The sequence below is a fragment of the Pituophis catenifer genome, unplaced genomic scaffold, assembly GCF_029215685.1.
Source record: "Pituophis catenifer annectens isolate HBS135680 unplaced genomic scaffold, rPitCat1.0.hap2 SCAF_6, whole genome shotgun sequence".
NCBI classification, from domain to species: domain Eukaryota; kingdom Metazoa; phylum Chordata; class Lepidosauria; order Squamata; family Colubridae; genus Pituophis; species Pituophis catenifer.
The window spans coordinates 46,552,488-46,575,219 of NW_027256886.1; the positions used below are offsets into that span (position 1 = coordinate 46,552,488).

Sequence of the window (22,732 nt, forward strand, 5' to 3'; positions counted from 1 at the left end):
TTGCAATCATCTTGTGATAGAAATCAGTCTGTATTGCCCTGTGATGAATAACTGTTAGCAACACACTGTAGCAATTTCATCAAGGGCAATTAACTCCTGAAGCCAAGAATTGCTATAATGAAAGCTCCATCATTACATCAGATGTTCTATTTCACATTTGGTTTCCCCTCTCAATTTTTCCAGTTACAAAAGCTCAATAATAATACAGCATATTCAGATACACAAACACAGTTACTCACACATACAAACATACACACTTCTTTCTTTTAAGAAATACATCAACAGAGCTCTGTGATGCTTTATTATTATATTAGTCTTATTATAATCATTTTATTTTATTTAAAAGAAATATGCATTTCTAAAAAAGATGTTACTATACTGATGAATTAAAAGTAATTACTGAAGCTATGCAATTATTGCTCAGTATAATGTTAATAAAGGTTCTAAGTAGTATATTAAATTTATGATATAAAATATATACGTCCCTGAGTTTAATGCTCCACTAGATGAATGTTTACAAATGTTAAAAAAAGAAAAAAAAGGATTTCCCTCTAAAATAAAATAAATATTTTATTTCTGACTTCCCCTTTCTTAGTACTATGAACTGCAGTATCTGTAAAACTATAGTCTGTATAGTTTTTATCTTACTGTATAATATGTAACATTGTTTTCTTCCTTGAAAACAGTTAAACATCTTTTTATATGTACATTTACATTGTTGGTTCTGCCATTGCTGCATATTTGCCAAATTTCAGTTCAGTCTCATACAGTTGGTGCTATATATTTTTGCAAAAATTTTTACATGTTCACTGCATGTGGCAGACTGTTCCTTCTGTTTCTTGGAAAAAACATTTAGTACTGTATGATTTGTCTACTTTGGCAATCATTGATGAGCTGTGTATTCTCTGCAGAACATTTTATGCCAGTTCAGTCTCAAAATTTGACTAGGAGTGAATTTTATAGATTTGTTTCATAGTTCTTCCCATTGCTTTATTGAGGCTTTATCTTTAAATTTTGGCATTCAATTTATCATACATATTTTTATTTGTTTCCCTATATCATATTTAAGTAGGACTGTGTGTGTGTGTGTGTGTGTGTGTGTGTGTGTGTGTGTGTGTGTGAGAGAGAGAGAGAGAGAGAGAGAGAGAGAGAGAGAGAGAGAGAGAGAGAGAGATTGTTTGTGTGTGTGTGTGTGAGAGAGAGAGAGAATGAGAGAGAGAGAGAGAGAGAGAGGTCTCTCTCTCTCTCTCTCCCCCCTCCCTCCCTCCCTCCCCCCCTCTCTCTCCCTCTCTCTGTTTCCTAATTGGTAGTCTTGATTCCGTATAAATATTTTAAATTCTGTCACTTCGTTTAATATTCTTATCTCATTTTTGAGGTCATTTACTGTATTGCTCTTCCAGAAATTTGTAAATGTGTCAGCCATGGTATGTTCCAGCTTTTGCTGAGTAATTCTTGCTGTATCTTTGAACTATGAACTATGTATACACAACCTATCGAGGTTGTGTATGCAATTATAGCTTTGTGTAATGTTCGCTTATAAAGCGATTGTTCAAAGTTATGACAGCATTGAATAAGGTGTATTTACAATTGGCTACTTATAATGGGTTTCTTGTAGTTGTGGCTTCACAGCTTCCCCATAGTCATGTATCTCAGTTTGGATGTTTGGCAGCTGTCTTGCAATTGTGACATTACAGCATCTCATGGTTATGTAATCACAATTTGCAACCTTCAATGTACTGGTTTCCAACAAGCAAAGCCAATGGGGAGGCTGGCAGGAGGTTCCAAATGATAGCAACATGACTGTGGGAAGCTGCCACTCCATGGGATTCATTTAGTGATGACATCTGCCAGAATTGCCATTATAAGTCAGCATGGTCACATGACACCATGCCTTTCACAAATATCTGACACTGCAATGTCTGCAATGCTTTGGAATATAAAGCTGACACCCATCTTTATTATGATATGGTTTAAATACAACTGTCTGAGTGCAACTGAAAAAAGAGCTTTAAGCAAATCTACAACTCTCAAGAGGACAAGTTTGGATTATTTTTTCTTCATGGATATTAACAACATCAAGAATTCCTTGAGAAAAAGAGACATGATAGACGTTCCAGAGAACAAAAAGATTTTAGTCACAAACAAACTATTTAAACTTCACTGTCTTTTGCTTCTCTAGATTGCACTCCTTTCCCTCTGGGAATTCGGACTTCATTCCACAATAGTTAACCATGACCAACAGCTTGTAGTTTGAAATTTGAAAAAGTAAGGTTTCTATATTTTGAATCTTGTAAAATTTATTTATTTTTTTTGTTTCATATAAACAGAAACAATAAACAGCTTTTATTTTCTTACTTCATGTAAAAGTTTTCTCCCAGAACTGGAATTGGTGCTATTTGAAACAGATAATTTATTTTGAGGAATACATTCATTTTAATGATAACAATTGTATTACTTCTTAGTATTGTATCATTCCCATAATATCTGCTCAGGAGAGCTCAAATGACATAATCATCTCACTCATTGCTTCCTGTAAGAAGGCCTGCTAAATTAGCTGCTTGCAGCAACTGTGAAGGGAGATGGCGTTTCCTAATTTATTCTCCATCCCTGTGATAGCACTTAAAGAAATGCAAGACAGTTGCAATTTGAGGCTACTTGGAAAGCATATTCTTGCAGATACTGGACTCCATGGGTTCTTGCTAGGTGGCAACGTACATATTAGTTTAGGAGACAATTATTGATGGTATCATTAAGACCTAGGTCCCATTTTCATTCATTCTTTTCCCTTTCCTGCAGCAAAGAGACTACTAAATGTAATTATGAGAACATTATAAAACGAACACATCACCATTGATTTTGATAAAGGCAGTCAATCATTGCTTCACTAAGCTACTCTGATTATTGCAAATGTATTGTCTGATGCTCTGTATCTGAAAATGTAGTCGTTTATGTAAGCAATAATATTGTTTGCCTTACTTAATCTTCTGTTCTCTTTGCAGTTAAATTGTAGCTGTCAAAATTACAAATGTGTTGGTTATCATTAAATGGTACCCTGCTTAAAGCAGACCACAACTCCATGCACTGAGATAAGATTAGACACCTTGAAATGCAACTAATAAATCAACTTGTAAATTGTATAGGGCATCTTTAGATTCAAAAAAGCTACAAGATAGCTCAGGAGAGGACTGTACTGCTGATGCATCTTACTAAGGGTTGTTCATCATAACAAGCTACAGTAGTGGCCAAAATTGTGGAAACCCTTTGGGAAAAGTGTATTTTCTAAAACTAGCTAATAATACCACTTTTTTGGGAGTAGTACCATAAAATTATATATCAATGGAAAGATAATTTAATCAAGAATGTAATGCAATGACTTTTATGAAGGATTTGCTATTAGAATAGCAGTTACAGTATAAAGAAGAAAACTGAAATATGTAGAAAAAATGAGATATACAAAAATTATCATATCAGTTAATACTTAGTTGGGTAACCTTTAGCATGAATTACGGCCTTACAACGTCTTCCCATGGAGTGAACAAGTCTTTTAGTTCTGCAGCTGTTATAATGTGAAACCAAGATTGAATGATTGCTTCTATTAGCTGGGTTTTATTACAGGTCGTTTCTGACTAACAAGTTTCTTTAGTTGGCTCCATAGATTTTCAGTTGGGTTAAGGTGTGGGCTATTCCCAGGCCATTCCAACAGTGGAATATGATTATCTTGAAACTCAAAAAAAAGTGGTGTTATTAGTCATCAAACCTCAAAAATACACTTTCCCCAAAAGGTTTCCACAATTTTGGCCACTACTGTAGTTTTCTCTACCTGCATATAGATGTGAGTAAATACAATTTGTAGTACATCATTTGTATGTTATTTTGTTATTTTTGTATTTGTATTTTGTATTTGTATGTTATTCTGTTATTTCTGTATGTTATTCTGTTATTTCTGTATGTTATTCTGTTATTTCTGTATGTTATTCTGTTATATCTGTTATTCTTCAGGATCTTATTATTACCGGAATCATTCCACTACTCTATACTTTTAAATTCAGGTAATCCTTGACATATGACTGGAATGAAACCTGCTATATGGTATGTCATGATGATTGTAAATTGGAACAATGGTCATTAAACAAACCTATTGTACAGCTTGGCATCATTTTGTTGAAAACTGGAAGTAACTTCTATTTTTTGAAAAAAATCATTGTAAAATGCAGACTGTAGGATGCTGTAAACAGCTATAAATGCAGCTGTGTGGCCAATGCATAAGGTATGTTCATGTGGGGAGGGAGGAGGCACTGACACACCTTCGGAACCAGGTCATAACTCCCTTGTTCTATGAAGGCCATAACTTCAAATAGTTGCTAAGCAACCAGTTGTAAGTCAAGGACTACTTACAATGCACGTAAATACCAGAAGTATACATAGGCACTTCTTATGTTATAATTTATCTCATAGTATTGAAGTATGTCAATCTGGGCTTTAGTTGCATGCCGTATTTTTCTGTCATATGTATGTTTTTCTGAGATAAATGAATCTTCAACCAAGGATCTTAATCAAAGATTAAGCAGTGGTGTGTTAAATGTATGAAAGTCAGCTCTGCTAACTGTTTTGAGATCCCCACACTATGTCACAAGCTTCAAAACAACTGATAGACATTAGGTTCATTGTTTTCAATCAACGGCTATCTGTTAAAATATTCCCAGTCTTTAGTTAGTTTGCATATACTGTATGTTGCATGTGTTTAGTTTGATATGGTTTTGTTTGTTTTGCTTAGCCATGACTTGGAGGCTGTTTCCTGCAAAATATTTTGAACTAGATTTCACTTTTACGTGTTACTGCTTGAAATGCCTGTTGATAAAATGTGGCTATCTGCCCAGTAAAATTGAAACAGATGATTCATTTCATTTAAATCATACTTGGCTAATATCAGGTGGTAAATAACTTCTGGCATGGATGAAATTTTTTCTCATTAAAAATATATTTATGATATTTTTATCCACTGATCTGGTAGCTTGCATATGGCTCTATGCAATGATAAAGGGAGAAAAACGCCTTCTATGGCGGTGAATAAAAGGAAGAGAAGTCTGTTCCCATACATGCTTCTCTGGTGATTGAAAGAGCTTAAATAAATTAGAATAGAAGAAAAAGAAATAAATAATAATAATATAATATTATATGATATAATATAATTAATATAATAATATATATTGTATTATATTATATTTATCATATTAGAGATTGTGGTGGGACATTGTCCATAATGTTGTTCTTTACATATGTTGCATCTTAACACAATGATTCTACTTATTTTTATCCCATTGGAAAGTTTAGATGTCTCCTAACTTTTACACATTTTTTTTTCAGTCTTCCAAATTGTTTTTAGTGAATATCATATTGGTTGACTGAATATTAATATTAGGGCCTTTTATAAGATAGGAATATTTTACTTTGAGTAAGTAAGTACTCAGAAAAATGATACATTTAAGTGATAGCAAAATCAAACTGTAGATAGATAGTTACTATGGCTGAGACAAGAATTGTAAAATTGTGCTACTATTATATCCTTCTCAATAAAAGGAATTTCTTGAAGATCATCCAACAGTCATAAGTTCCAATGATAACCTGAAACTCATCCAGTGATATTAAAATCATAGGAAGCAGCCTTAAAACTCTAAATTTACAACTATTTCAGACCAAAAAATAATAGTAAACCAAATAATATTAAAAATTGACTTCCTTATCAGCTTAATCCTGAAGTTGCGCTTGCATATTGAAAATATCTTCCTAGTAGTTTTTTCTCCCTAAAATATAGGGAGATACAATATTTGTTGATCTTGAGTGAATCCACTTTGTTTTAACTAACTGTCAATATATTTTAGCACCGTGGCCTATATTGTTCTAGAAACTTCGGTCTTTAAAGACTCTGTATTAAAATATGCAAATAAGGAAAACAACAAACCTTTGAACCCTATAAGGGAAAGGAAGTACAACATGAGAGATATAAAGACTTGCCAATACAGGAAGTCTTCAATTTACAACTTTGTAAGTTACACTTTGTTTAGTGACTATTCAGAGTTACAATAGCACTGAAAAATGTGATTTAAGACCATTTTCACATGACAGTTGCAGCATCCTCAAGGCCATATGATCAAAATTCAGATGCTTGATGACTAATTCATATCACAATTACAGTGTCCTGGGACCTTTTGTGACCTTATAACAAGCGAAGTCAATGGAGAAACCAAATCCACTTACTAACCATGTCACTAACTTAACCACTGCAGTAATTACTTAACAAGAAAGGTCTTAAAATGGGGCAAAATTCACTTAAAAATGTCTTGCTTAGCAACAAAAATTTTGGACTCCATTGTGGTCATAAGTCAAGGAGTACTTGAATATCGTTTACATTTGGTATATACAAAGGAAGAGTTTGTGTGAGTTGGAAAGTCATAGAGAAACAGATTAAATGCAAAGAAATATATCTGAAATTCATAAAACAATGAAAGCCTTGTTGGATAAATCTGTAAGGATTCAAGAAAGAATCTAAAGTGATTCTGGTAATACCTTATAAATCAGCCACTCAAGAAGACAGTATTTGTAAGTGCAAAGCTTTCTTGAAAAAGATTAGAACTTGATGAACCCATAATAGGAATGGAGGATTTCAAATGTCAATCTGCTGGAACTCTAATTCTGGTAAAAATGGATTGCCTAAGTTTCCTCGCTGTTATCGTCATCTTTTAGCAGTACAGATAGGAACAGGTGGATCTGATTACCTGAGATGAACTGGTGAAAGTGAAATTGTAGGAATTTGGAGGAAAAATGGCTATGTGATCTTGAATCTGTAAGAAGAGAGAGAAAGAATATCATCACACTTACTTCCTAGCCTTCTGGAAAGAGCTCAGATATAGGGTTTTGTGGCTAAAAATCTTTGGAGAAAAAAAAGTTCAAAAGAAAAATTCTGAAAGAAATAATGAGAGCATCGTTACAAAATATACCTGTCAGGAAGTCAGTGTGGCTGCACAGGAGATCTCTCTAACATTGAGAGTTAAAAATGACAAGTATTGGAAATGGATAACTAATGATGAATGTAATAGAATAGTACATCTAGAAAATAATACATTTTTTGTGAGTTGCCAAGAGTTACATGCTATCTCTTTAAATTACTTTTTGCAGCAGATGACAGAGCAAGGATGCCTTCCCACCTTTTCAACCCTTCTTTCTTTCCTTCCTTCCTTCCTTCCTTCCTTCCTTCCTTCCTTCCTTCCTTCCTTCCTCCCTCAATCCCTCCCTCCCTCTCAATTCCAGCAGACTCTTGGTGGGTTTGGATTTGCTTTAAAGAAGATAAAGAAGTAGAAAAATGTCTGTTATTGAGACATTTTAAAAAATAAGGATTGCCTTTGTTGTTGTTTAGTGGATTTAAAACTCTGGAGTATGATCTGGCCATTCTAAAATATACGAGAAAAAAGTAAGATAATACATGGATTCAAGGCCTTCATAAAAAATATTATAGAAAATCAGAAAAGATGAATGTTTATAAATATTGTTATATACTACAGTGATATATTTATAATCTCCTGACTCTACAGTTAATAATCTCTGATATATACTTTATGATTCTGGGACAGACATCACATGACTGGCCATTGACACTTAACATTGCTGTCCTCATGAGGGCAAAAAACAAATAAAATGGGAGATTGACAGGCTTTTCTAACCTAGACTTGGCAGTAAATTCTTTGAAAATAAATAGTTTAGCTTACCTCTTCGGTTTAATTTGTCAGAAGATCCATAGACACAGCTTAACTGACTTACAATCTTGATTGTTGTGTGCCACCCAAAGTTATTCCTGGGAAGATGAGTGGCTATATAAATAGCTACTCATTATTTATATTTTATTGTTTATTTTACAAACAAACAAACTTTTACGGCAGACAAAAAATGAAGCCATGCACAAAAGCCAATTGATGTTGCGAGAGCTAAGGGTTTTTTTTACCTTCAGAAATTTAAACTTGTGGCTTCTTCCTCCCATCTTTTTGAACGAACAGATAAACATAATTTCTGATAACTCTGAAGCCAAGTAATCTTTGAATCTATAATAGCTGTCTCTGATCAGGGAACTGCTGATTCTTACCTCAACCTTTCCAATTTATGCATGTATATTTGGTCATTGTAAAATGTAACTCCTCTTTGTTAAACAATGATCAGAAAAAGCAGTGAAATAGACAACACAAGTAAGCCAAATTCAAATAAAAAATTAAGAAGACAAATTCGCCAAAAGTTTGTTTCCTCATTTGAAATGATCTGTACTATCATTCAAGTCAGAAAAAATAGTCAGCTTTCTAAACATTCTCATTTACTGATTTACTGATTTCAAAGGAAAGAAAAAAAAAGGTTAAAATGATATCATCGTTCTTATTTTATTTATTTATTTTTTCCTTGACTTTATTATTTTTAAAAATAACTCAAGGCAATACCTAATATTTCCTCCTCCTCCTATTTTTCCCACAACAACAACCCTGTAAAGTGGTTTGGGGTGAGAGAGAGTGACTGGCTCAAAGTCAACGATCAGTTTTCATGTGTAAGGCAAGACTAGAAGTAATGATCTCCTGAGTTTAGCCTGGTGCTTACCCACTAGACCCATGATGGCAAACCTATGGCAAGTGTGCTAGAGGTGGCATGCAATGCCCTCTCTGACGGCATGTGAGCCATTGTTCCAGTTTAGCTCTGCTATGCATGTGCACACACCTCCCGCCAGCCAGCTGGTCTTTGGGTCTCTGTCGCTCATGCGCAGGGGCGAGGCGCATGCGGGGGCTATGTGTGCATGTGCAGGGCAGGCGGCATGCAGGGAACCCGTGCGTGCATGCATGGGGGATAAGGCACATGCAGAGGCCCTCGCAGGCATGCTTGGGGCCTGGTGCATGCAGGAGGGCTGCACGTGCATGCATGGGATGGGGCACATACATGGGGCCACACACGCATTGCATTTTGGGCTTTGGGCATGCGTGAAAGACAAAGGTTAATTATTGTTGCACTAGACCAAAAGGCTCTCAATTTTTTATATTGGAAGCCATAAAAAGAGCACCTTAAAAAGGTTCAGAACCTATGATTTTCCAAGGGACTTTGTCTCCCAAGGGATATTTTGGAATTAAATCAGTATGAGGAATAATTTTCCATTATTCAATTTACTGTCAACATATAGGCAAGGCAAAACAAACTGGTCATCAATTTAAATCATTACATTTAATCCTTGACTTGCAACCATTTGTTTAGTGACCGTTCAAAGATATCATCATTTCCTGTGCTTAAAATGGGGCTTCTTGGTGAGATGTGGAGGCTTGGGGAGACCCTGATTATGTCCCCCATTATGGACTGGTAGGAGGAACAGTTGGGGCTCGGCAGGTTCACTTTTTGCCTACCTAGGTCCCCAGGGGACGCCGGGCGAGCTGGAGCTGCCTCCCCATGATCCGGATGGCGGTTTTCCGCCACGGTTTTTGCCCGAATCAGCTGGGTGGCGCTGCGGTGTGGTGGCGGTGGGGCGCGGTGGGGTGGAGCCACCCCCTGGATTCCTTCGGCAACAGCCTCTCTGGAATCAGCTGGCACCCGCCGAAGGTGAAGATGTTGTCGGCGGTGTGCGTAGAGGGCTGTCGGTGGCATGGAGGGCTGGTCGGCGGCGGAGCATCCCATCCCAGATGCGGCTTGGTGGAGGAGAGGCCAAGCCATGGGAGACGAGGAAGGCTACGTATCGAGATTAGGCTCCATCTGCCTGCAGCTGGGGGGGGGTTCTTCCCCCCCTTCCCCCCCATTGCCATGGAACTGCAGCATTTTGGGGGCTGGTGGAGGCATGAATCTGGAATCGCAGGCTCCCCTGTGGAGGGAAGGTGTCTTGGAGGCCTGTCTGCACCGCCCAAGCGAGTTGGGCCGAGCATGGGGTCACAGACGGTTGAAGGCCTTGCCTGGATGTTCCATCTTACTGCCTTGACCCCCGGACTGCTTCTGCTGCAACCACTTGGAGGGGTGATGGCATCTAGAGCCCTGCTCCCCTCCCCTTCTTTCCAGCCCTATAATGGTCGGTTCTCTGGGTGTGGTTGCCCGCCGTCGTGAGAGGGCGGCTGTGGACCTATTGTGTGACCAAGTCATGTTGCGGTGGGAGAGCATCAATGACCTGTGGATCCCACCCGGATGATTGTCCATCTGGCCTAGGAACCTCGCTGCGGTGAGAGGGCAGTGAGGATTACCATCGTCTTTTTTCCTATTGCTGTGAGAGGGCGTTTGGAAATGCAGACTTTATTGCCTATTGCTAGGATGGATTTTTGGATTGTAGATCTTGAACTACTGGCCTGAGATCTTGATAGCCCCTGCCACCATGGACATGCCCATCTCTATGTTTGAGTATGACTATACGAACTTATACAACCGCGGACTTGGTCGCCTTGAGAAACTCCCCCCATTCTTGGGTGTGGCCAGTGGGCCTTGAAAAAACTTACCTTAAGGACGGGTCTTGGAACCCCGAGAGGTGGCACAAGGATTTTAAGGGTTTTAAGGGTTTTAAGGGATATAGATTGAGAGGTTTTCTAACAAAATTTTTAGTGAAAATTTTAAGGGGACCCGGGCGGGCGACTAGGGTGGGTTCGGGAGGTAATCCACAGGGGTTGGGCGGAGCGGGGGGAGCTAGTTCCTATATTGGGGAGGGCATTGCCATCAACATCGTGGGTGGGAGGGGCAGATATGGCGGGAGCAGGGGGCCATATCGTGTTAAGGGAGGACGCACTCGCTATCTGCAAGCGTTTGCGTGCTCCGGTCCTCAATGCTCATCTCGCATCCCGGGTTGTTCAGATCCTCAGGCCCTGGGCCTTCGGTTGATGTTGTGCAATGCCAGGTCTGTGGTAAATAAAGCCCCCCTCATTTGTGATCTGGTTCAGGAGGGGGGTGCAGACCTGGTAGGGATTACGGAGACCTGGTTGGGCCAGGAGGGGGGTCCCCCTCGTTGAGATGTGCCCTCCGGGTTTCTATGCATTCCATCATTCGAGGTCCCAGGGGAGGGGTGGGGGGGTGGCGGTTCTAGTAAAGGAAGGTCTTGCCCCAAGGGAGGTCACTGTACCTCAGATAGCCAGATGTGAGTCCCTCCTTGTGAAGTGGGGACAAGGGAGGCAGATGGGCTTGCTGATTACGTATCTGGATCCCTGCCACATGTCAGCGGCCCTGCCCGAGCTCCTCAACATGATTGCCGAGGTGGCGGTGGAGACCCCCGGGCTTATGGTCATGGGGGACTTTAATCTGCCGTCTGTCGGCGAAGCGTCTGAGGCGGCTCGGCAGTTCATGGCTTCCATGACGGCCATGGACCTGACCCAATTAATTTGTGGACCCACGCACACAGGAGGACACACTCTGAATCTGATTTTTGTCTCTGGGCAGTGGAAGAATGATCTTGAGATAGGGGAGATAGTGATTAAGCCCTTGTCATGGTTGGATCATTCCCTTCTTAGGCTTGACTTTCTAACTGCCACACCCCGCCGCAGGGAGGTGGAACAGAGCAGATGGTTCCGCCCCAGGCGCCTGATGGATCCTGATAGGTTCCAGACGGAGCTTGGGCCATTTCCTGAGACTCTGACTCATGACTCGGCTGAGGATCTGGTGGCTGCCTGGGATAGGGTGGCCGCTGATGCTTTGGACCGAGTCGTGCCTGTGCGGCCTCTGACCTGTTGCCGAGTTTACCTGGCTCCTTGGTTTTCCGAGGAGCTGAGGGAGATGAAGCACCAGAAAAGATGCCTAGAGAGCAGTTGGAGATCTAGTCGCTCCGAATCCGACTGAACACTGGTAAGATCTCATATTAAGATTTACCTAGTGGCGATAAAAGCGGCAAAATGTAACTATTTTTCCACTCTTATCACATCAACAGATAATCGCCTGGCCGTCCTGTTTAGGGTGACCCGTTCCCTCCTTCATCTGGGAGCACGGGAGGATCCCTTGCAGGGTTGTGCCGAGGATTTTGTCCAGTATCTGCACGATAAAATCACTCAGATTCGGGAAGGCTTGGTCTCTGACTGGGTAGGTACAGACGGGATGATGGGTGTCAGTCTTGAGACTGCCATTTGGGAGGAGTTCGACCCTGTTGCTCCTGAGGACATGGACAGGATACTGGGGCGGCTGAACGCGACCACATGTTTATTGGACCCGTGTCCCTCCTGCTTGGTGCTGGCCTCCCGGGAGGTTACACGAGGCTGGCTCCAGGGTATTATCAATGCTTCCTTGAGCGAGGGTGTCTTGCCATCTGCCTTGAAAGAGGCGGTGGTGAGGCCCCTCCTCAAGAAGCCTGCTGTGGATCCGGCTGTTTTGGCTAACTATCATCCGGTCTCCAACCTTCCCTTCTTGGCGAAGGTTGTTGAGAGTGTGGTGGCGCAACAGCTTCCTGGGTACCTGGATGAAGCTGTCTATCTGGATCCGCTCCAGTCTGGCTTCAGGCCTGGGCACAGCACGGAAACGGCATTGGTCGCGTTAGTGGATGATCTCTGGAGGGCTCAGGATAGGGGTTGTTCCTCTGTCCTGGTCCTGTTAGATCTCTCAGCGGCTTTTGATACCATCGACCATGGTATCCTGCTGCGCCGGTTGGAGGGGTTGGGAGTGGGGGGCACTGTTTTGTGGTGGTTCTCCTCCTATCTCTCCGACCAGTCGCAGTCGGTGTTGGCAGGGGAGCAGAGGTCGACCCCGAGGCGCCTTGTTTGTGGGGTGCCTCAGGGGTCGGTCCTCTCACCCCTTCTGTTCAACATTTATGTGAAGCCGCTGGGTGAGATCATCCGTGGCTTTGGGGTGGAGTTCCATCAGTACGCTGATGACACTCAGCTGTACATCTCCACCCCAGGCCATCCCAACGATGGCCTTGAAGTGATGTCCCAGTGCCTGGAGACCGTGTGGATCTGGATGGGGAGTAACAGGCTCCGACTCAACCCTTCCAAGACCGAGTGGCTGTGGCTTCCGGCGTCCCGATATAGCCAGCTGATGCCATCGCTGGCTATTGGAGGCAAGTTATTGGCCCCCACGGATAGGGCTCGCAACTTGGGCGTCCTCCTGGATGCACGGCTGTCTTTAGAAGAGCATATGACAGCCGTGGCCAGGGGGGCTTTTTATCAGGTCCGCCTGATTCGCCAGTTGCATCCCTTTCTGGATCGGGATTCCTTACGCATAGTCACTCAGGCACTCGTCACTTCCCGCCTGGACTACTGCAATGCTCTCTACATGGGGCTCCCCTTGAGGAGTACCCGGAGGCTCCAACTGGTGCAGAATGCGGCCGCGGGGGATTATGGGAGCGAGGGGTCGCTCCCATGTGACACCTCTCCTGCGTGAGCTGCATTGGCTTCCAGTGGTCTTCCGGGTGCGCTTCAAGGTGTTGGTTACCACCTTTAAAGCGCTCCATGGCATAGGACCTGGGTATTTGTGGGACCGCCTTCTGCCGCCAATAGCCTCCCACCGACCAGTATGCTCCCACAGAGAGGGACTCCTCAGGGTGCCGTCGGCCAGGCAATGTCGGCTGGCGACCCCCAGGTGGAGGGCCTTCTCTGTGGCAGCTCCCGCCCTCTGGAACGATTTGCCCCCGGAGATAAGAAGGATATCAGATCTCCGGGTCTTTCGCTGTGCCCTGAAAACTCTTCTTTTCCAGCAAGCAGGGCTGGCGTAAACCCCACCCCCTTTTTTAGTTTTTAATTGTTTAGTTTTAATTTGTTAATGGGTTTTAATTCGCATTGTTTTAATTCGGGCCAAAGTATATAATTCTTTTAATTAATTTTAAATTTTGTATTGTTATGTATTTTAGTTCTGGCTGTGCACCGCCCTGAGTCCACTAGGAGAAGGGCGGTATATAAATTGAATAAATAATAATAATAATAATAATAATAATAATAATAATAATAATAATAATAATAATAATATCAAGATCAAGAAATGCCTGGAAATATTAGGCATCAGCAGCAACATACAAAAATTCATGGAATCTTCAATGAACCTCTGGAAAACAAAACTTATGGCTAATGAAGAAGAACTGGGTGAAGTTGAAATTAAACGAGGAATTTTCCAGGGCGATTCCCTTTCACCCCTACTTTTTATACTCTCAATGCTACCACTGACAATCATTTTGAAGAAGATGAACTGTGGATACGAACTTGCAAAGAAAGGACTGAAAATCTCGCACTTGATGTACATGGATGATTTGAAGCTGTTTGGTAAAACAAAAGCTGAACTGAATTTATTAATTGAAAACACAAAAGAATTCAGCCAAGACATTGGTATGCAGTTTGGAATTGACAAATGTGCAACAATAGCAACCAAAGCAGGCAAGATCATAAAAGAGGATGGAATAGAACTAGAGAATGAAGAAATGATAAAGGCAGTAAAATCAGAAGAAGGCTACAAGTACTTGGGGATTTTAGAAGCCTCTGACTTAATGCATAATAAAGTCAAGGAATTAACTTCAGCCAAGTACATTCGGCGAATTCGTAAGATATTAATGTCCAAATTGAGTGGAGGAAACATCATAAAAGCCATAAATACCTGGGCTATACCTGTGATTAGATACTCTGCAGGAATAATTGACTGGACCCAGATGGAGTTAGACAATTTGGACAGAAAAACAAGGAAGCTTATGACAATGAATCATGCCTTGCACCCTAAAAGTGATGTTGACCGATTATATTTACCAAGAGCAGAGGGTGGTCGAAGACTCCTACAAATAAAGCAGACTGTGGAAGAAGAAAAATGCAGCTTGAATGATTACATCCAGAAAAGTGAAGAACCAATGATTAAGGAAGTAAATAAAGGAGGCCTTTTAAAGACAACTAAAACAAAAGCAGAATATAAGAAAGAAGTAATTGAGCAGCGAGCTGAAAATTGGAAACACAAAGCTCTGCATGGCCAATACTTGAAAAGTATTGAAGGCAAAGCTGACCAGAAACTAACTTGGAACTGGTTAAGATCAGGAGTACTGAAAAAAGAAACTGAAAGCTTTATTTTGGCAGCTCAAGAACAAGCCCTAGCCACAAACTGTATGAAGGCAAAAATTCAACATGTTACCACCAACAGCAAATGCCGCCTCTGCAATGAGAAAGATGAGACAGTTGACCACCTGATCAGTGGGTGCAGCAAAATTTCACAAACTGACTACCTACAATGCCATGACCGTGTTGCTAAAATCATTCACTGGAAATTGTGCCAGAAGTTTGGATTTGAGTACAGCAAAAACCACTGGGAACATCAGGTTGAGAAAGTTTTAGAGAATGAGAAACTCAAGATCTTGTGGGACTTGGTCCACAACACACCTGACATAACAATAGTTGAAAAGAAAAAAGTATGGTTCATTGACATTGCAATACCTGGTGATGCACGAATTGAAGATAAGCAGCAAGAAAAAATCACAAAGTACCGGGACTTACAAATTGAAGTTGAGCGACTGTGGAAAAAGAAATTGTGTGTTGTCCCGATTGTAATTGGAGCCCTCGGAGCAATACCCAAAGGGCTACCCCGCTATTTAGAAATTCTAAATTTGCCGGACTTGAACATTTTGACTCTACAAAAAACCACCTTACTCGGAACAGCTTACATCCTCCGACGATACCTTAACAGTTCCTAGGTCCTTGGTTAGGACTCGAGCTGCTGAGCTATTAACCAGCCTCAAAGGCTGTGAATCTCACTAAAGATTAACCAATATATAATAATAATAATAATAATAATAATAATAATAATAATAATAATAATAATAATAATAATGTTACAGTAGCACTGAATAAAGTGACCTATGACCATTTTACATACTTGTGATTAGTGCAACACTCCCATGTGTCAGTATATAAGAGTAATGAGTTGGAATAGGCATAGCAACAAGGTCAGCCAATGTTTGGTGGTTCAGACAGTTAGGAGCCTAGGCGTGGCTTAGCTCAACTGTTCTGTATATAGGAGAAGTCCTTTCTCTGCTGTCCCCGGCCTCTGTTTGTACCTACTTACAATCTCTTCTCTCTACCACATTGGAAAAACCAGCATGGGAATTATATGTTTGCCTTATGTGTTATTATATATATAAAGAAGTTTTGAATCCAGCTGAATTGTCTGATTGTGTGTGCTGCAACAAACTCTGGTCAGGTAATCACAATTCAGATGCTTGGCAACTAACTCATATTTATGACTGTTGCAATGTCCCAGGGTCATGTGATCACTTTTTGTTATATTCTTACAAGCAAAGTCAATGAGGAAGCCCGATGCACTTAACAACTGTAGTACTAACTTAACAACTGCAGTGATTCAGTTAACAACTGTGGCAAGAAAGATCATAAAATGGGGCAAAATTCATTTAACAAATGTCTCACGTAGCAACAGAAATTTTGCACTCAGTTGTCATAATTTGAGGACTAGCTGTATGTTATATCTATCCAACAAATCTTGTCAAATGAATTTATAAAGTCTCTTATTTTATTTTGTATGAATCTGATTTCTTCCATCTTTAAACTCTTACTGGTAAGTTAGCTTGAAGAATAGTATTAGCGCTCATGCCATTGCAAAACCTTTATATATTTATCCACTTAGAACTGGATGACCCTATGAATCTATAGCTATTGGATTTTTCACTGATATTTGTTTAATTAGTCCCACATTACCAGTATTCAACTTTATACATTAGGAAACTCTAATTCCAAGCTGTTTTTAAAAGGATATTATTTCTCAGCAATAAACCTGCTCCTGGTACCAAGATAGATAAGTACAGTATAGAATTTGGATTCTGGCCAATGCTGTTAATCCATGGTTTTTCAGCTTGACTTAGCCCTTTTAAAAATTAAAAACCAGTTGTCACAATTGGCTTAAGATATAATATTATAGGAAGTAGAATAGTGTCCTATTGATCTCACAATTGCTCTTGTAATACAATTCCAAACAGTATGTAGCTTTATTGTTACATATCTCATTTTGTTTTCTTATGCAGTGAATGTTATGAATTACTGTTCTCTGATGTACTACAGCAAGAAACTGAAGGGAATATGAAACAACCAGAGACTATAAGAAAGAATTGAAAATAACAGAATTGTGGTATAATAATATACCTCACTTTCTTTAGGCATTATTTCATGTTCAGTTAACAATTTTGTGTGATCAGTCCGACATACAAGGAGGGATGGATCTCTTCACTATTCCAGTTGCATTGAAGATTTAAGTCAATAGGTATCTCATGATTGTCTATAACTTCCAGCCTTTGTTTACATGTGAAAAATGCCATGAGATCCTACATTATCGGAGTTCTACCTCACAAAAAGCAATAATAAGTAGAGATAGGATCCCCTGGAGATGTTGTGATGGCTCCCTCTGGTGCTGGCTTGGATGCCGAGGAAATTGCTGGCTCCGGGGACCTGGGGGGACATGAAAGGCTCTGTGGCAGAATCAGAATGGTCAAGGTGAAGCCATGCCAGGAGTTTTGAGAGATCCAAGAGGGATCAGCTGGAAGCTGGAAGCAGCTGTGCAAAAATGCAAAAATGAAGTTGCCACCTCTGCCTGATTCCAGGTTGTGCAGAGGGAGGTGCAATGGAGGTCAGTGATGTTACTTACAAGGAGGCAGCCTTGCTAATGAGGCATACCAGTCGGCACCTATTTACCTCGATCTTTAGAACCTGGAGACTGGCTTGTAATCCATTCATCCATGAATACTCATGACTCATTGCCTTGAACTCCTTGAGACTGTGTTGCTGTTGTGCCTTGCACAAATTGAAGTCAAGTTGCCGTTATCATGCCTTGCATCTATTGAAGTCAAGTTGCCTTTCACTGTGCCTTGAACCCATTGAAATCAAATTGACTTCCCCATGCCTGGAGTCTGGAGAGTCATGTTTGCTTTCAGTGGTTGCTGCATGCTGCTCAGAATTCATTAGTTTACCTTGCTGGTGTTGCTCAGCTCCCCCCCCCCATGCCTTAGTGCAGAAGAGAGTTCAGTTTGCCTTGTTTCCATTACTTTAGCTATGTCTGCTCAGTGTTTTTGGAGAAGTCACTTATAATTGACTCTAAGGACTGCACTATCCATAGAGTGAGACCTGGGGAATGATTGTGGGGTTGGCTGTGTGAAATAACCATGCTTAAACCTGGTCATGATGTGTATGTACAGATGTGCTATAAGCATACAGGTATCTCTTCCCTTATGTCACCAGCACCAGTAGAAGAAAGAAAAAATTGCTCACAGTCTCCCACTTTCTAGCCTGGTGCCTTAACAGTAGACCAAACTGGCTCATTTAACAGTTTTTAATACAATAAAAAATCCGTATAGAATACTTAATAAATGGATGTTAGATTACATTAAATTAAATGTTCAAAGGTATAGAGACACATGGAATAAGGAACTGAGGTATTAATTACATACAAGTCAGGAAAGATTTTTGCATCTATAGGTCACATTTCCATAATTTAAATATATATAATTAATTCAAATTCATATTTCTTATCCACCGGACAATAATGTATATCTTCCAGTAGGAACTGAGGAGTTCATGCTGTTATTGTACTTGTGGTGATCAAAATGTATCACTGCTCGTGTGTTACTTTCCTGTGTTCTAGTGGCTCCTTTTGAGACAGAAATTATTTTGCATATTGATTGTACTCTGGAAGGTCAGTGGTTATTGTAGATGCTCATGTTCTTTTCAATTATAGACTACAGTTTGAAACTTAGAACAAGACAATGAAAATGGATATTTTTTGCTTCTATAATTAAAATAGAAAACTACAAGGTTGGAAAGAAATCTAATTTTTGTCAGTCATTCAGTAGTACAAAGGACTTACCCAGGGGTGGGTTCTACTTACCTTTACTACTAGTTCGCAACTGGAGCGCGCATGTGCATTCACTTTGCTTGCGTGTGAGCGCTTCTGCGCAGGCACAGAAGCTTCTGCGCATGCGCAGATTGTCAATTATGGGCAGGTGGGAGGAGCCTCCCGCCACTTGTACTACCAGTTCGCAAGAACTGGACAGAACCGGGAGCAACCCACCACTTACCTCTCTTTCTATACTAAAATACACATTTTTTTTATAAGAACCCTTATTGCAGAACCCTTAATATTTAGAAAATCAGATCTCAAACACCAATGTATATGTATAATTTTCTATTTTTACTACATTTAAATAGAAATAAATATTGGATTTTAATTGTGTAGTATGACATGAATGTAGATTTGTATAAACAGAAATATGCTTCTGAAGTTTTTCTATTTTCCTTGATGTTTTTGTAAAAATTAAAAACATAGCACATGAATGTTTATATTAATTACAAAACAAATGAACCGTATGAGGTCAACTAACACAGTCATAAATTACCATGTAATATGGTAATCAGACTTTTTTCATCCTTGCAATACTTGTGTCTGCAATATGTAGGTTTTGGAATTGAAATTTGGGGGAACTAATTTTTTTGCAGTGACTTTTACCATATTGAATGAAAAAACATTGAGGAAGATCTTGTCTCCATATTCTGTGGATAATGATAAAAGTTGACTGTTTTATTTTAGAAGATAAAGTAAAGCTATCTTTTCCTCAAAATCACAAAACAAGATCAATAGTAAGAAAAAAGAGAAGGCATATAGGAGAAAGGACCAGGAATTTTCAGCTGCTCAAACAAGCAACTATGTTCTCTAGATCACCTTTAATCCTCACATTTTTCAAGGGGAGAAATTACAGACAGTCCACAATTGGGACCAGCAACTTAGTCATTGAGACAGTTGTTGAGTGAAACTTAATTGGGTGTACAATCTTACTTCAACTTTTATGTGCTTTACAGACCTGTGAAGATCATAAATGCAAGAATTTGTTGCAAAGTTACACTGTTGTAACTGTGAACAATCCCTTTATTGCTTTTCTTCTCAGGTAGAAAAAGCCCCCGGCATGGTCCTTTGAGTTTCAAATTTGTGTGGAGCCCTTTATATATGTATAATAATTTTCATGGATATGGAATATCATAGATATTTACTACTTTAAAAAAAAATCAGGAACCATAAAATAAGTCACATTTGGCAGAATTTGATACAATAAACAAAGGCAAGGTAGCAATAATTGGTTCCCAGAGATATTTGGGAACGTTTCTCCATCTGATATAAGCTCCAGAATCTTAAGCCTAGTTAATAACTTTAACGTATTTATCACAATCCTATAAACAGATATGGAATGGATACACAACAACCTGAATATGCTCTGATCAGATATAGATGGTCTGTCCTTCATTTCTCTGACAGGAAAAAGCCTACAAGTTAACTCTTTGTATAGAAAGTTCATTCTTTGGAGAGCCTCAGTTTAGTGAAAGAAAAACAACCTTGTTTTCTAGTTATCTGGTTGGGTAATCTATTGTTACAGGTTGCATTCTGACCTGATCTTGTGTGTATGAATTCACTCATTTATAGAAGGGATAAAGTGGAAGAATATTGTCCATTTTTTACCTTTTTAAATTGTAGCTTCTGTTGCCTTCCCATCTCTAAAATAGTTTTTGATAAAGGCTGCAAAGTGAAGTGGGAATTTGTAAACATCAACCTTTCTCCTGTAAGGGAGCCCAGTAAGCATAAATGTGCTCATGAATTATCTAATTTATGTAATTTAACCTATTGCTTCAGAAGCTAAATTCAACTAGATACCACATATAATTAATCAATTGTTGACCATTTGTCATTTGTTCAGTTGCATGGAATAAGAGACTGATTCAAGGAAATAAAACTGATTTTTACTTTTTGCTGAAACTATAGTAAAGGAATTGGTGTTTTATGGGTTTAATGGTCAGAATGAGTAGCTTCTAACCTTCTTTATAGGAATTACAAATAAATTTATCATTCATGTTCCCTTAAAGAGTTTGGAAGCTACTTCTTTTTACCATTTACATTTTGTTTTTCTCTTTCTTTTATCTCTCTACTGTATTCTATTCATCTCTTTTCCTTATGCTTTACTTCTTCTCTGAAATCACTAAATGTATTCTTTTCATTTCAGGTCCACAGATTATGGTACAACATATGAAAAGCTAAATGACAAGGTGGGACTAAAGACTGTGCTGAGTTATCTTTATGTCAGTCCTACTAATAAGAGAAAGGTAAGGAAGCTATTTCTCAACAAGTAACAAAGTGAAAAATAAAAAAAGCTTCATTCACATATTTGACAGTTCCAAATCTAAATCAAGAGCATAAAGTAAGTTGAATATTTTTTTTAAAAAATATAACTTTCTGTAGTTAGCATGGTATTTTCTATAGTTAATATACCACATAATCTCTAAATTTCAGTTCTTATATCTGGGAATGAGCCCCCAAAACTCCATATAATTTTCTTCATGTAAACACACACAGAATTGATATCAGATTGTACACAAATCTAGAAAGTGGATTGTATCTTCACTCAAGGGACCAACGGCTTCCAATACTAGTTTCCTTTTTCTAATGTGTTTGAAGAATCTTTTGTTATTTGTCTTCACAGTTCTGGCAATATGATCCCCAGATTTTCTTTCTGCCTCCCTCACTGTTATCTTTCTTTTAGAAGATTTTGTGTTTCTTGTTGTTCTAATTATGGCAGGTCTTCCATTTCTAAATTATCCTTTCTCAACCCTAAAAACTTTATTCCTTCTGCAACTTTTCAGCATAGTTCATTTATTCTAAATGCTCTATAGAATTCCTAAAATTAGCTTCATTATGCCAATATGCTGCTTCGTTTTAGGCTATGGATATGGAGATAGTTTAGCAATTAATTCTGTACTTCTAATTCAAAATAACCTTATGAGCATATAATTAGATGTTAATGTAGTTATATATGTTTTAATAATGCTTGTCTTTTTAATAGTAACTTTATTAAGAATTATAATTAGAACAGTAAAAACTAATGCAAATTGGAAAAAAATAAAAAATAGAAACAGTAGATGTAGAAAAGAAAAAATAGAATGAGAAATAGAAAAGAAAGAAAAAATAAGAATTCAGTGAAGAAAATTGAAAGAAATATATAAAGAATATTTATATATTAATTGCATAAGTATAAACAATTTTAGTAACTTTTCATCTTTTCTTAAAATACAATAAATAAAGTCTTCTTCTTGTCCAGAAGAGCCAGACTATTTGCTGGATCTTCATTCTACCAGTTAGTTGTTGGTTCTGCTTTTCATGGAGCCATTTAGGTCTGCCATTTCTTCCCTTGAAATCAATAACACTCATTTTAACTAAAGGAATTTTCAGTGAGATGACCAAGAAGGGAATAATAATGTATGATATGATCTTCTTCTGAAGTATGACAAGCTTTACTCCTGCTAGTAGCTTATAGCAGCTGTATGTATATTAGTATAGTACTATGTAGTTGTCATTTCATTGCATCTTCTGGATAGTGGATATAGACAACACTACGTTAAGAGTCATGGTGGCACAGTGGTTAGAATGGAGTATTGCAGGCTATCTCTGTTCATATTACCAGGAGTTTGATTCCTTTGATCCTGAGTGGCTCAAGGTTGACTCAGCCTTCCATCCTTCTGAGATTGGTAAACTGAGGACCCAGATTATTGGGGTCAATATGTTGACTGTGTAACCACTCAGACAGTGTTGTAAAGCACTGTGAAGAGGTATATAAGTCTAAGTGCTATTGCTATGTTGCAAAATATTCTCTCAATTTGAGGTCCCTAACTTGAATAGAAAAAGCTCATCATGCTTGGGTAAAACTCAGTATTTATTGTACCTAGAGGCATATAGGCTTGAATTGGCACAAATTGACTAGTATTGTCAGAATAGA

At 39.1% G+C, this 22,732-nt stretch overlaps 1 protein-coding gene across 1 annotated transcript in view; it reads left to right on the top strand.

Moving 5' to 3' along the window:
• LOC139318620 (VPS10 domain-containing receptor SorCS3-like) overlaps positions 1-22,732 on the top strand; it is a 478,807-nt gene that overhangs the window by 192,468 nt on the left and 263,607 nt on the right. The window contains exon 3 of the mRNA XM_070946166.1: positions 20,966-21,065. Within this exon, the coding sequence (XP_070802267.1) occupies positions 20,966-21,065 (100 nt within the window). The remainder of the gene's footprint in view (positions 1-20,965; positions 21,066-22,732) is intronic.